The 13,807-nt window shown below is 47.3% G+C and overlaps 1 protein-coding gene across 1 annotated transcript; it reads left to right on the top strand.

Moving 5' to 3' along the window:
• The first annotated feature begins 1,508 nt into the window (after positions 1–1,508).
• Positions 1,509–4,006, top strand: LOC123129147 (uncharacterized). The gene is made up of 2 exons (XM_044549365.1): positions 1,509–2,194; positions 2,999–4,006. The coding sequence occupies exons 1-2, from the start codon at positions 1,650–1,652 to the stop codon at positions 3,720–3,722; spliced, it is 1,269 nt and encodes a 422-aa protein (XP_044405300.1). The 5' UTR covers positions 1,509–1,649; the 3' UTR covers positions 3,723–4,006.
• The last annotated feature ends 9,801 nt before the right edge of the window (positions 4,007–13,807 follow it).

Below are 13,807 nucleotides of genomic sequence, written 5' to 3'. Positions count from 1 at the left end.
TATGCCTTCACCTTCTTCTCCTTGTTATTGGTACATGTTTGGATCATTGCTGGCATCTCTCGTGACAAAGTCTGGTGACTTCCTGGTCAGAGTAAAAATGACTCACTAGCTTCACGACGCAGGTGGGTGCTACAACGATCTAGGCTCACGACACGACATTGGGGTGCAAGACGCTTGAGTTGGGCACTATCTACCATAGTAAGAGCGTCTACAACCGGATACAACAAATCCGACTATTAAAACGCCCATGAAAACGTCTGGCACTTCCACGAACAATGACCGGTTATGCCATAAAATAATCTCCTTGACAATCGGATACCTAAATTAAGAAACTTCAAATCCATACTATTACCAACGTAAAATCTAATCTAAGCGAAGCTCGTCCGGTTTCGCTGTTCTCATGTCCAGTGGCTAACTGCGCCCCTTGAATTGTTGCTCTGGTCGTCGGCGAGATAGAGTAGGACATGGGATACACATCGACTCACCAGACTCAAGGCGCCGCCTTCTCCCATGCCCCATTCTTTCTCGTTGGAGTCTAGAGCCTTCACAGTGCTGGGGGCAAGAGATCGATGATGGATCCATCGTGGGAGGAGCCTGTGACGTCCACCACGACGCAGTTGCGGTGCCCGGACTGATCCATCATACTAGGCGCCGGAGAATGTGACTCTGCCTCGCAAATGTCCACCGCCGTGAGGGCTTCCGCAGCCTCTCGCACCCGCTACCTCGCACGGCAGGCACGCCACGCCATATTTGCGTCGAACGACGCCCATACATTCACCTTCACCTCGACGCGCCAACAAAGCAGTTGCAGATCCGCCGCCGTGTTCGGACCCAGACGGACCGCACCGCCTCCGATGAGGCAGCGACGATACACATCATGCCGGATCCATGCGCCATTTGGGCGGACATAATGGATTCGCGACAGAAGAAGTCCGAGCGCTGTCATCGGTCGGCCTCCTCTCGAGAGTGGCGGAGCGCAAGGGAGACGATCATCTCCTTCTCGGGGCTACGTGGGTTGAGCTCCGGACCAATGGTTCTAGAGGTGTAGAACTTGGATCCGCTTCCTGCCATGCCGGAGAAGGTAGGAGATCGCCATGCAGGAGTGTGGATGGCGGAGTGGAGTGGCATGGAGTAGCTATGAGGAGTGCTGGTTAGCCCGGGCGTTTGAGACTGGTTTGAGGCGCCCGTCTGGATTATGTTTTATTTGACCGGGCCGTCAGCCCGGGCGTTTGAGGCGCCCGGTTGTAGATGCTCTAAGCATAAAAACAGTTCCTACTATATTTTTTTTTTCACGGGAGTTCCTACTATGTCATTGAAGAATAAATAATAAAATAAATAAATATCAGAAGTATCTTCTCAGTATAAATTATCCAATTGGAATGTACAAAAAAAAAGACATTAGTTGGATCAAAACAAACATTTTCCTCACTTTGGTCCAACACGTTTCTCTATTGTATGCAACCTCCTCTCTATGCCAAAGGTTGTCTATCCACATCCCTCACGAGAGTGGAGTAGCAAGTGGGCAACTGGTGGCCCAGCGCCAGCAACATAAACAAAACAGACAACTTTGGCATCCTCCTCCTGCCCTGCCCCGCCCCCGATCTCTCCCCACTGCCGGCGACGACCGACGACCGACGACCGCGACACCCATGGCGGCGCGCACCACCTTCGCCGACGCGCTGGCGGCCGCGCGCCCGTACCTGCGGGGCGAGGAGGACCAGTGCGGCGACCCGGCCCTGCCCGCCCTCACCGCCGTGCTGCGCGCCGCGGGCGCCGGCGAGTGCTGGCACAAGCACGGCACCTTCTTCGCCCACCTGCTCGAGGTCTACCGGATCCTGCGCCTCTGGGGCGCGCCCGACGCCGTGGCGCGCTGCGGCCTCTACCACTCCGCCTACTCCAACTCCTACGTCAACCTCGCCATCTTCGAGCCCGACGTCGGCCGGGGCCGCGTCGCCGCCGTCGTCGGGGACGAGGCCGAGCGGCTCGTCCACCTCTTCTGCGTCGTCCCGCGCCAGCAGCTCGTCCACGACGACCTGCTCTTCCACTACGACGACGCTGACCTCGCCGCCGACCTCGCCCGGTCCGAGGAGTCCGTCCTGGACGCGCGCCGCGGCGTGTTCGACGACGAAGAGCCCTGGCGCCGCAAGATCCAGCGCCTCCTCCCCGCCGACGGAATCACCGTCAAGCACATCAGGTGCGTCCGTGTGCCTCTGACTGTGATGTTCTGTTGCTTACCTGAATGAAATCAGTGCTCATGTTCAGATAACTGAATTTGATACTGTTGTGTTTGTGTAGTGTTTCTGTAAAAATATATTACTGACAGATGTATCAAGAAATCTTAAGATTAAGATGATAGCTTAAGAATTGAATGTCAAGTATTCATGAATATGAGGAGTATTAAACACTGCACAGCAGTGTTTGGAAATACTGACAGATTACAGAGTTCACCAAGCTTATCAGTAAGATTAAAAATCGAGGACCAAATATTCTGAATAGGTGTTCACACAGTATCTGCCAAGAATTCTGGAACTACCTTCTAACCTACAAATGGGCCAAATGTGTCAAAATGATTGTGGGCTAATTTTGCATCATGCAACTTTGTTTCAGGCACAACGTACAGTTAAAAACCTCACTCATGTTGCCGCGAGAGAAAAACTTGGAACAGTCTTTACAATCTTGCAAAGGAAATTTAGAACATTATGTGGCATCTTGCCGCGCTATGTTAACCTGCAAGTATGGCGTGTTATTTCTGCTGAAAACCTGTGCTGTCAAAATAATTTCAGTCTGCAATGGATTCATGGTTCACTACTAGTCACCACAATGCACACACAAAAACGAATTCTGAACTTGGCAGACTAGGCAGCTGAGTGAAGCAAAAGGGAAATTGCTAAGCAAACTAGCTAGTCTCTGCACCTTATCCAAACTGAATGAGAATTTGGAGTTCAGAAAAGATTGCTCTGCTTCTACTGTGCACCTGATGTAAATCGTTGCCCTGCAGGACTGGTGAGGAGGTGGCTCTCTCTAGGCGGGTAGCGGCGACATTCCTTATGATGACAATGGCAGACTTCAGTGACCAGCTCTTCGACTGGCAGGACCGCCTCTTTGACAACGCCAACGGCCGGCTTGAGTACCGAGGCAACACCTGGACGTCACTGTGGCCTGGCACAGGCAAGCCCGGCCTTTGGACCACGTCCATCTCCCGCATGGGTGTGCTCTACAACCTCATTGTTCGCGAGGAGGAGATATACATAGCTCACCGAGCACACACCACCGGCCAAGAAGGCAACGACTCTGCTGCCACACGCGACGAGGACATCGCCCTGGTGATCCCACCGGTGTTCGACAGCTGCACGAAGGTGCTGGACGCTGAAGACCAGAAGGCGGCGCGAGACCTCTACTGGGAGGCGGTGTGCAGCGACGAGGAGGCGACGGACCGGTCCAAAGTGGAGGAGCTGCTCCGGCAGAGCGTCGCCAAGAACCCGTTCGTGGGGGAGCCACGGCTGGTGCTCGCGCAGATGTGCCTGAACGCGGAGATGTACGAGGAGGCACAGGAGCAGGCGGAGGAAGGGCTGAAGCTGCTGCTGGAGTGGGGGAGCAGCTGGGACAAGAGGATGCCATGGGAGGGGTGGGTGTCCTGGGGCAGAGCCATGCTGACTAAGGCCAAGGAAAAGGATTGGCCCCATACCTCCTTCGGCATCCTCAGCCTAGGCCTGGTCAAGTAGCCGCTGTCCGTCCATGTTATGGTTGTCTCGGCAACATATGATACGATTAGCACGAAAGGTATGGAATGATCTACCTGCAATAATCAAATAAGTGACTTCACGGACACTATTACACGACGATGGATCATCGTTTTCCCTGTGAAAAAAAGAGAGACACAATTGTGATTACCCTATAGATATTGTGTTCATGTCTGTACAGTAGTCTTAAGGAAATGCTTTGGATGTTCTGACGATCAGTATTCTCCCTGCCATTTAAAGGGATTAAAACATCAATGTCGACTGTCTGTCCTTGTTATGGTCTCGGCGGCATAGGGTTAGCACGAAAGGTATGAGATGATATACCTGCATCAGTTGAATAAATGATTTCACAGGCATTAAGATCGATTTGCCATTTTCCTTGTAAAAATACACAATTGTGATGATCGTATACACAGTGTATTGATGTTTATGCACAAGTCTTGATAGTTTTTCTTTATTACATTATCAACACCCTACAAGTTAGAAGGCCAAAACGTGAGGGTGTTTACATTAACTGTACTGTATGAACACCAAATCAAGGAGGACAGACAAATGTCCTACAACTTGATTTATAAGATTTTTTTGAGATATGATTGGATGTCATTATTTATGCACCAAAAGATATGGCATACTAAATTATATGGACAGCGTAAATGTTTGCTGCATATTTACTGTGGAATTGTCTTCACTGATGGATAACATCTCCATAGTTTGTAGCTGCAAAGCAGCAATGCGTCAGAAACTCGGAATACTCAACATCTTGGCTGGCAGTTCTTAAAGAGACACTCATGAACCCTGTTCAAGAATTCATCCGATTAACCAGTTAACTTGCCGATTAATCCCTACTCATAGGGTCACCGAGTAGCCGATAAACCGAAAAATCATCCAATTAATTGATTAAATGGCCGATTAACTTGCCGATTAGCCGATTAATCCCCTACTCGCTAGCCAACCGAGCAGCTACCAGTTAACGATTTCCTCAACAATGCTCATGAACCACTGCAATTTAATGATGCATCAACACTGAGGTCTAACTATTTTCTGTCAGATAAAGCAATAAACCCAAAGCAATAAACCCTCATCTCAATCAATACAAACAAAACTACCATTGCCTGAGTATTTTTTGCACTAACTGACACTGAAAACTTTTAACAGCGGCAGAATCCCCGAAGGCAAGTCAGGCATTTTTCACATGGTCTGATCAACGGACAGCGCCCTCCCCGTGTGAGATGAGCTCTAAGCATCTGTGTGTGCTTAATTCAGATAACGTTTTTCTCCGACGCATCATTTAGTTTTGTAAAATCTCGCCTAGTTTAAAAATATATGAAATTTTGTCTTATGTCCTTTCTTTTGTCCTACCTAACTCCACCTCCGCTTCTGGTTTTCCAATTTTCCCAGCGCACAACAAATTATCTAGCAGATACCAAAGTACCATATAATTTGGACATATCTTTTTAATAATTGATTTTATTAATGTTTGATACAGTTTATTGAATTAAGACATACTCCCTCAATCCCAAAATAAGTGCCTCAACTTAGGGAGTATATCGTACATAGATTTAGTTATATTTGTATAACATGTCATTGATGGTTCATAAGATTCCACTATATTGTGAACCTAGCCGGGCCGCCAAGCCGGATCCAGGACGATCTTTCCTAAAGCCAAGGACAGCTTGCTCTCACCTCCGGCTTCCAAGCACCGAATCCAGAGGGATCCGACCTGAGACCGTAGACGCACACAGCCTCCAGAACTTGCTATACAGTCAAAGGCTAGGACGTTGCATATAAGTTTTCAACTGCAACCCATAGCAAATTAAAGCCATCAGTTGAAATAACGGAGCCAAAGGCTAGCACGATGGTCGATCAAATAATGTACATGATGTGTATATACCCTATAGAGAAAAATATTTTACCCCTCCATGAGTGTGTGTGGGAGCAACGAGACCTATGCTCCGAATGGTGCCGCTGGTGGTCATCCGATTTGACGACAACATCATGTTTGTATTTCAAACACCACTAGTATGTCTTGCTACACAGTCTGCACTTGAACCATATGTCATCTAGGTGCTTGTTTGAATTACACAAGGGTCCAAAATGAATCTCTATGTGTGTTAGGGTATGTGTCATTGCATGATACTCCCTCTGTACCGAAATACTTATAGTTGGTGGAAACTACTCCCTCCGTTCACTTTTGTAAAGTTGTTTCAGACAACTCAAAATAGGCTGTTTTGCACATTGTCTAGAATGTCTTCAAGGTCTTACAAAAGTGAACAGAGGGAGTAGTACAAGTTCCCCCAACTACAAGTATTGCAGTACAGAGGGAGTACAAGTTATTAACATGAATCTAAAACTGATCTTAGCATAGAAAGTCAAAATGTATTGTCGAGATACATAGCCAAAAACATTAAGTGACAATAGTAAGACAAGAATGAATGATTCATAATTTTTGTATATATATAATCTATAGGGTTCAATTTATGGTAAAGGTTGACTTTAATATCTCATATATACTAAGCCAAAGTTGCCATCCTAGACTACTCTTGGTTGGCTAGAAATCCGGAGGGAGAACCCACATGCCACCTGGAGCACGAGCAACTACATATGATCTGATCTGCCACATGGCATCATCACTCTTAGGAAATAAATGACGACGATTATCTTCCAACCATGTGGAGCACACCATATCATCAGTAATGTAGATGCAACTTCTCTGTAACCCACCGTGTCCAACAGATGGCACATGTACAGCCTTGGACCATGTTTTCCCTAGAAAAATGGCATAGTCACCCAAACACATTACCTCCTCCCACTTGTAGGCGTACTCCGCCGTCATCGATTCATCAGCAAGCTCAAACACCTTGAAGAAAGGCTCAAGGAAGGCTTCATCTGACGGCAATCTCCTCACCACCATCACTAGCTTGCCGTGTAACTCGATGATGTTGTTCAGTTGCGTCATGCTGCGGGGACGCGCTCGGATGGACATGGTGTGCGGTTGGCTGCTGAGCACCGCCCTGCCATGTTTGTCCACTCCTATTTCAAACCTGATCAGCTCCTCGGAGACGGTCAGGCCATAGAGTTGTCCGTTGCAGAATACAATGTCCACAAGGTACGACCCGAGTTCCTTTTCCGCCCATCCCCTGTTCGGACAACCAATCCTACGGAGGAGGACATTCTTTCCGGAGGTGACGGCGGCGAGGATGCAGTCGCTTGAAGTGGGGGATTCCGAAAAGACAATCTTCCCAATCTTGTCCCAGTCGCCTAGGTGGCACATGTTCTTTGCGGGGAGCGGCACACCGGAGAAGAGGTTCACGACCGTGAGTTGCATATCGTGCCCAAGCACGGCGACCCAGCCGCCGTCATGGGCTCCCACGAACCGCTTGCCGACCACCTGGCTCGGCAGCGACATGCGGAAGACCCGGCCATCCTCGGGGGAGTACACCTTCGTCTTGTTGTCGTCCTCGCGGGCGTCGCTGAACATGAGCCATGGGAGGACGGGCGGTGCCGCATGTGGCGACGTCATCGCACAAGCTCGCCACGACCTGCACACGGCGGCGAAGCGGACGCGGTTGAGCGGGCCGGCGACCTTGCTGTAGACCAACTGGAGGAGGTCGTCGGGGAGATCGGACCACCGGACTGGCATCGTCATCCATGGCGTGATCGGTTTGATGCTAGGGGTACGACGCCGGCGGCGGCCCATCGATGGATCCGCGCCCACGATCGATCGAAGACTTGTTTGGCTGAGTTCCGATCAGGTCACGGGACGGGAGTTCTAGGTTTAATTACCTTTTTTTTGCGTTGAAGTTGGGCAATCTCTGATAACCAGGCCTGCTATGATAGATATGATGATGCGGTCCAATAACCAGGGCCCGTGACCGGTTCATGTGGGCACTCGTGGATTGTCTTAAAAAAAAGGTCAATAATGGTGACCTCGCTGATCATCTTATTAAATGACCGCACGCGAAACAGTGGTCGTTTGCAACGATGAGCTCCTTATCTCATGTAGAACTAGATGGTTCCCGCGCGTTGCTGCGGAAACTATTGTCTAAATAAATATGTTACTCCGCAAAACAACTCTCCTAAAAGTACCAGCACAATAATGAATAAATGATTATCTGTTGATAGCCATACATCAGAATGATATGGTTGTACTGCTACATAGGCACTTAGGCAAGATCGATCCTTCCTAGATTATATCAACTCTAGCAAACGAACTATACGATCTTTATGCTATGTTTAGGATTGAGTCTTGTCCATCATATCATTTGGACATTGGATGTCATTGATAACGAGATCACATCATTAGGACGAGATCACATCATTCTCCTAATGATGTGATCTCGTTATCAATGACATCCAATGTCCATGGTCAGGAAACCATGACTATCTGTTGATCAACGAGCTAGTCAAGTAGAGGCTTACTAGGGACATGTTGGTGTCTATTATTCACACACGTATTACGATTTCCGGATAACACAATTATAGCATGAATAAAGACAATTATCATGAACAAAGAAATATAATAATAATGCTTTTATTATTGCCTCTAGGGCATATTTCCAACACACATTAGTGCCGGTTTTGTTACAAACCGGTACTAGTGTGCTTCACATTAGGCCGTTTTTCTACTAGTGTGAGGACCCACTCGATGAAGATGATGAGGACCCACTTCATGAAGTCATCTAGCTCAAAGAATGAGGCTGAGCGAGGAGGAGGTGTGCAACCTATGGGACATAATTCCGTCACGTGATGACTTTGTCGAGGTGCCATTCGTGACCCGCCTGACAAGTACCATGGTCGATCGGCATGATATGGTATGTTATACTTACAAATGCAAATTATCCGATGATATGCTTAGTGTAGAGTCCAATAATATGTTGTGTGGAATCTAGTCAATGATATGCTTTAGTGTAGAGTCCAATCACATGCTTATTAGTGTAGAATCCAAGGAACTATTAATAGTGTAGATAATCCATATATACTTATTAGTAGAATTCATGCTTAGTACAAATGTGTAATACTGTGTCTTTTGATAGTGTAGAAATCTATACTTAATAGAAATATATTTGCAAGAATATGTGCGCGGCTATTTATTAATTGATATGTTTTTCTTATTCAGAAATTGCCAAAGAGCCTATCTATGAGTTGTGGTATCGAGCCTGATGAAGAAGGCTCAGCTGGACTACGCCTTATCGCAAGGGGCTACGTCACCACCTGTACTTACCGCATGGACACAGACGGTCGCACACACTTAAACTCGGTTGGGTGGAACAGATTCCTCGTTGGCAAGAATTCTCGTGTTGGACAGGCCATCCTAATTAGTATCAGGAACACCCACCGCCCAGGCTAGAGGATGATGATCGTCGTCGATATCATCTAGAACTACATATGTGTGTGTGGCTATATCATCTAGAACTACATATGATGATCGTCGTTGATATCATGTAGAACTACATATGATGATCGTCGTCGATATCACCTAATACTGCTTGAGGATGCATGTTGACTATATATGAAATTGTTATCTAGTAAAATGAGTAATTTGGAACGGAGGGAGTACTATCTAGTACCTATAATGTTTTATGAAATTGATATCTAGTAGTACCTAGTATATCTGAAAATTGCAGTTTATTGAAACTGAAACGAGGTAGGAAGTGAAGGGGGAGGGGGGTGGGGGGGTGGGGGGGATGAAAGATATAGCAGTAGCGCCGGGCTAGGAAACCGCTACATCTAATTAATAATAGCGCATTCCGGAAAAACGCTGTTGATATAGTCAATAGTAATAGCGCGGGTGCAGACCGCGCTGCTACTAATAGTTAGCTGTAGCGCCGTAGTAGTAGCGCGGTTGCCCTCGTTGCTTATAGTCTCAAAAGCCGCGCTACTACTAGGGTTTTCCCTAGTAGTGTAGCATCACCTTTAATATCTACAGACACACCGATTCATGGATATGTGCTTAATTTGCAGGGTGGGTCGGTGTGCGTCAGTTTGGTTGCCTTCCTGCGATTTGGTGGCTGGTTAGTCCAGAGAAATAGATAAAACCAGGGCATTTGAGCGCCGGGCGTACGTCGCGAGAAAATTTCTCTTTCTCGTGCACTTCTTCTTCTACCTTCATCTAGGGTTAGACCCAACAAAAATGACTCTGTGAAGAGGGCACTGATCATACGTACATTTCGACTTAAAAAAGAATCAAATGAAACTAGGTAGATGAGGCCACTGATTATTCATCTCGTGGCTGGTTGTCATGATTCTCACCGGGGGCCTGTGCCAAAACTGGAAAAGCAGTGAACTCTTCTGATTCAGACAAAAAAAACTGTCATGATCTAACTATTAGAATTAGAGATAAATACCAATTGTAATCTCAACAATCTCTCTTTTGTATCTCTCCCGTATCTATCTCTTCTCCTAGCGACAACGTGTAACGACCTGAATCCTAGCGATCGGGCTTCTATCCTTGTACGCCACGGCAAGGCTGTTTCTGCCTCATATCAATAAATACCGACGCGGCTCCTCGTTGAGGAGTAGGAACGCTTAAACCTTACATGGTATACATAGCCAATTCTCTTCCCTATCTAGCTACGAGAACCTATCTCCATCGCCATGTCGTCTTCCTCAGCATCTGTCGTCCTCAACCTCGGATCTCCACCAACCGAGAAGCTCACCAAGGGGAATTACCTCTTGTGGAAGGCCCAGGTTATGCCCGGCCTGTGAGGAGCGCAGGTCACGGGGCTCCTGGATGGAACCGACGCCGCGCCCGCTCGCATGGTGGAGCAACAGCAGTCGGACAAAACTACCATCATGGTGCCAAACCCACTATACGCACCATGGTTATCAAAGGATCAACAAGTTCTTGGCTTTTTGCTGAACTCCCTCTCCAAAGAAGTCCTCGCCCAATTTGTTGGTAAGGAACATACTTTTGATTTATGGACTGGCATCACTACCCTCTTTGCATCGCAATCTCAATAAAGAATTACAAACCTAAGAATCGCCATAACCACAACAAAGAAGGGAAACACGTCCAGTACCTCCTACATCTCCAAGATGAAAAGCCTTGGGGATGAGCCTGCAGCTGCAGGACGACCTGTCACAGATCCTGAGATGGTGGATTATGTGCTTGCTGGATTGGATCGGGACTACGATCCAGTTGTGGCGGCCATCGGAGCTGTCAAATCTGTCATCACCGTCGATGGGCTGTTTGCTCAAATCGCCGCCTTTGACCAGCGCCTGGAGATGCTCGGTGATGGTGGTGAAGGCGGCTTCCACACGTCCGCTAATCTGGCCTACCACGGTCGTGGCCAGTACAAGCCTCGGGGGCATGCACGCGGCAGCAGAGGTCGCGGCCGAGGGAGGCGATCTCCTTCTGCTACAAGCGGCAGCAACAGAGGAGCTCGAGGCGGTCGTCCACAACCACAGCAGCAGCAACGCCAACCTTACAGGGATTATCCCGAGTGCCAAATCTGCCTCAAGCATCACCGCGGGGGCGCCCGTGAGTGTTGGGATCGTTACGAAGATGACGAGTACGAGGAGAAGGAGGCCAACGTTGCCACTGATTCCTACGGCATCGACACCAACTGGTACGCGGATACCGGAGCTACAAATCACATCACGGGGGAGCTTGACAAGCTGACGATCAGAGACAAGTACCGTGGGGGCGATCAAATTCACACTGCGAGTGGTTCTGGTATGGAAATTACTCATGTTGGTAGTTCAATTGTCAATACCCCCATGAAAAACTTGCATCTAAAAAAAGTCTTATATGTGCCTGAAACATCAAAGAATCTTCTTTTTGTTCATCGTTTTACCCTTGACAATCGTGTTCTCATTGAATTCTATCCTTATTTCTTTTTGGTCAAGGACTTGGACATGAGGAAGGTACTTCTTAGGGGCCAGTGCGTGGGTGGTCTTTATCCACTCATATCTTCTTCATCATCATCGAATAAACAAGCTTTTGTTGCTGTCAAGCCTTCTTCAGCAAAGTGGCATAGCAGATTAGGTCATCCTTCGTCAGTTATTGTTAAGTTTATTCTTAGTAAAAATAAACTTCCCCATAGTCATGAGTCTAGCATTGAGTCTGTGTGTGATCCATATCAGCAGGCTAAGAGTCATCAACTACCATACCCTATATCTATCAGCATATCCACTGCACCCCTACAGCTTGTTTTTTCAGATGTTTGGGGGCCAGCTCCTAGTTCTGTTGGTAAACATTCATATTATGTAAGCTTCATTGATGATTATAGCAAATTTACTTGGATCTATCTTCTCAAGAAACGATCTGAAGTGTTTCAAGTTTTCAAGAATTTTCAAAACCTTGTTGAACAAAAACTCAACACTAAAATCATTGCCATGCAAACCGACTGGGGAGGTGAATACAAAAAATTGAACCTCTTTTTTTAACAACTTGGCATTTCACATCATGTTTCATGCCCCCACGCACACCAACAGAATGGTTCTGCCGAAAGAAAACATCGCCATGTTGTTGAGGTAGGGTTAGCTCTACTAGCAAATGCATCCATGCCACTCAAATTCTGGGATGAAGCATTCTTGACTGCCACATATCTTATAAACTCGCTTCCTAGTAAAGTCATTGATTTTGAGACTCCCATCACACGCCTCTTTGGCACTACTCCTGATTATAAATCCCTTCGTGTATTTGGTTGTGCTTGCTGGCCAAACCTCCGTCCATACAATACACGCAAACTTGCTTTCCGTTCAAAGAAGTATGTGTTTCTTGGTTATAGTCTCATTCATAAAGGAGTCAAATGTCTAGATGTTGCCACAGGAAGGGTTTATATATCACGAGATGTTGTATTTGATGAATCAGTATTTCCTTTTGAATAACTTCATCCAAATGCCGGAGCCCTCCTTAGAAAAGAAATTCTACCCCTTCCGTCAAATCTCCAAAATTTTGATCATGGGGGCGATGATTGTGCTAACCCAACTGATAATCCTACTAGCACTTGTACTGTGTCTACTGATGTGCAGGGTCATGCAGCAAATGCAGCCGAAGAAGATACAGAAAACGATGCAGAAAATGATCAAATTTTTGAAGAAAATGATCCAATATTTCATGTGCGAGAACTGGGCGAAGTTGGCGCGGAACATGAGGGAGATCTGCTGTCTCCTGGAACTCCTGTGCGCCAGTTCTCCTTGGATCACACGCGGAGATACGCTCGGGATTTTACGCCAGGCAGAGTTGATTCGCATCAATCAGTGGGTGCCAAGTCAGGTGCCATCCCGCGTCCCACGCGCGGGGCCTCGACAGCGACAGCGGCAGAAACCGCGTCGGCAGGCGTGTCTGGTGTGGGATCGCAGCCCCCCGCGCATGTGCAGGGCAGCTCCCCGGGATCTTCTACGGGCACCAGGCTGGATGCAGCGACTCTTTCAGTCACACCGCAGGCTACAGGATCTTCTGTGCAAAGCGGGTCCAGTTTTTCACCAGGATCTTCTGCGGCTGAAGCCTCTACACCATCTTCTGTACAACAGATTGCACGCCATGTTTCACCGCAGCCAGCTCCACTTGTTATGACTCGGCTACAAAAAGGTATACGAAATCCAAAGATTAGAACTGATGGGACTATACAATATGGCATGTTGTGTGTTACAGGAGAACCCACAAAATTAGAGGATGCATTTGAAGATCCAAAGTGGAAAAATGCAATGGATGAAGAATACATGGCACTTATGAGAAACAAGACATGGCATCTTGTACCTGAGCCAAGAGATAAAAACATTATTGATTGTAAGTGGGTTTACAGAATAAAGAAGAAGGCAGATGGCTCAATTGACAGGTATAAAGCATGGTTAGTTGCAAAGGGTTTTAAGCAACGTTATGGCTTAGACTATGAAGATACATTTAGTCCCGTTGTTAAAGCTGCAACTATTAGGCTCATGCTAGCTATTGTTGTTTCCAGGGGATGGAGCTTGAGACAGCTAGATGTTCAGAACGCATTTTTACATGGTGTTCTCGAAGAGGAGGTTTACATGAGACAACCACCTGGGTATGCAGAAAAGAAGGCACCTCACCACGTTTGCAAACTTGACAAGGCACTTTATGGTTTGAAACAAGCACCGAA

Source organism: Triticum aestivum, chromosome 6A (genome assembly GCF_018294505.1).
Source record: "Triticum aestivum cultivar Chinese Spring chromosome 6A, IWGSC CS RefSeq v2.1, whole genome shotgun sequence".
In the NCBI taxonomy this organism is placed as follows: domain Eukaryota; kingdom Viridiplantae; phylum Streptophyta; class Magnoliopsida; order Poales; family Poaceae; genus Triticum; species Triticum aestivum.
Note: the sequence above shows the minus strand (reverse complement) of the source record. Positions and strands in the feature narration are given on the sequence as shown.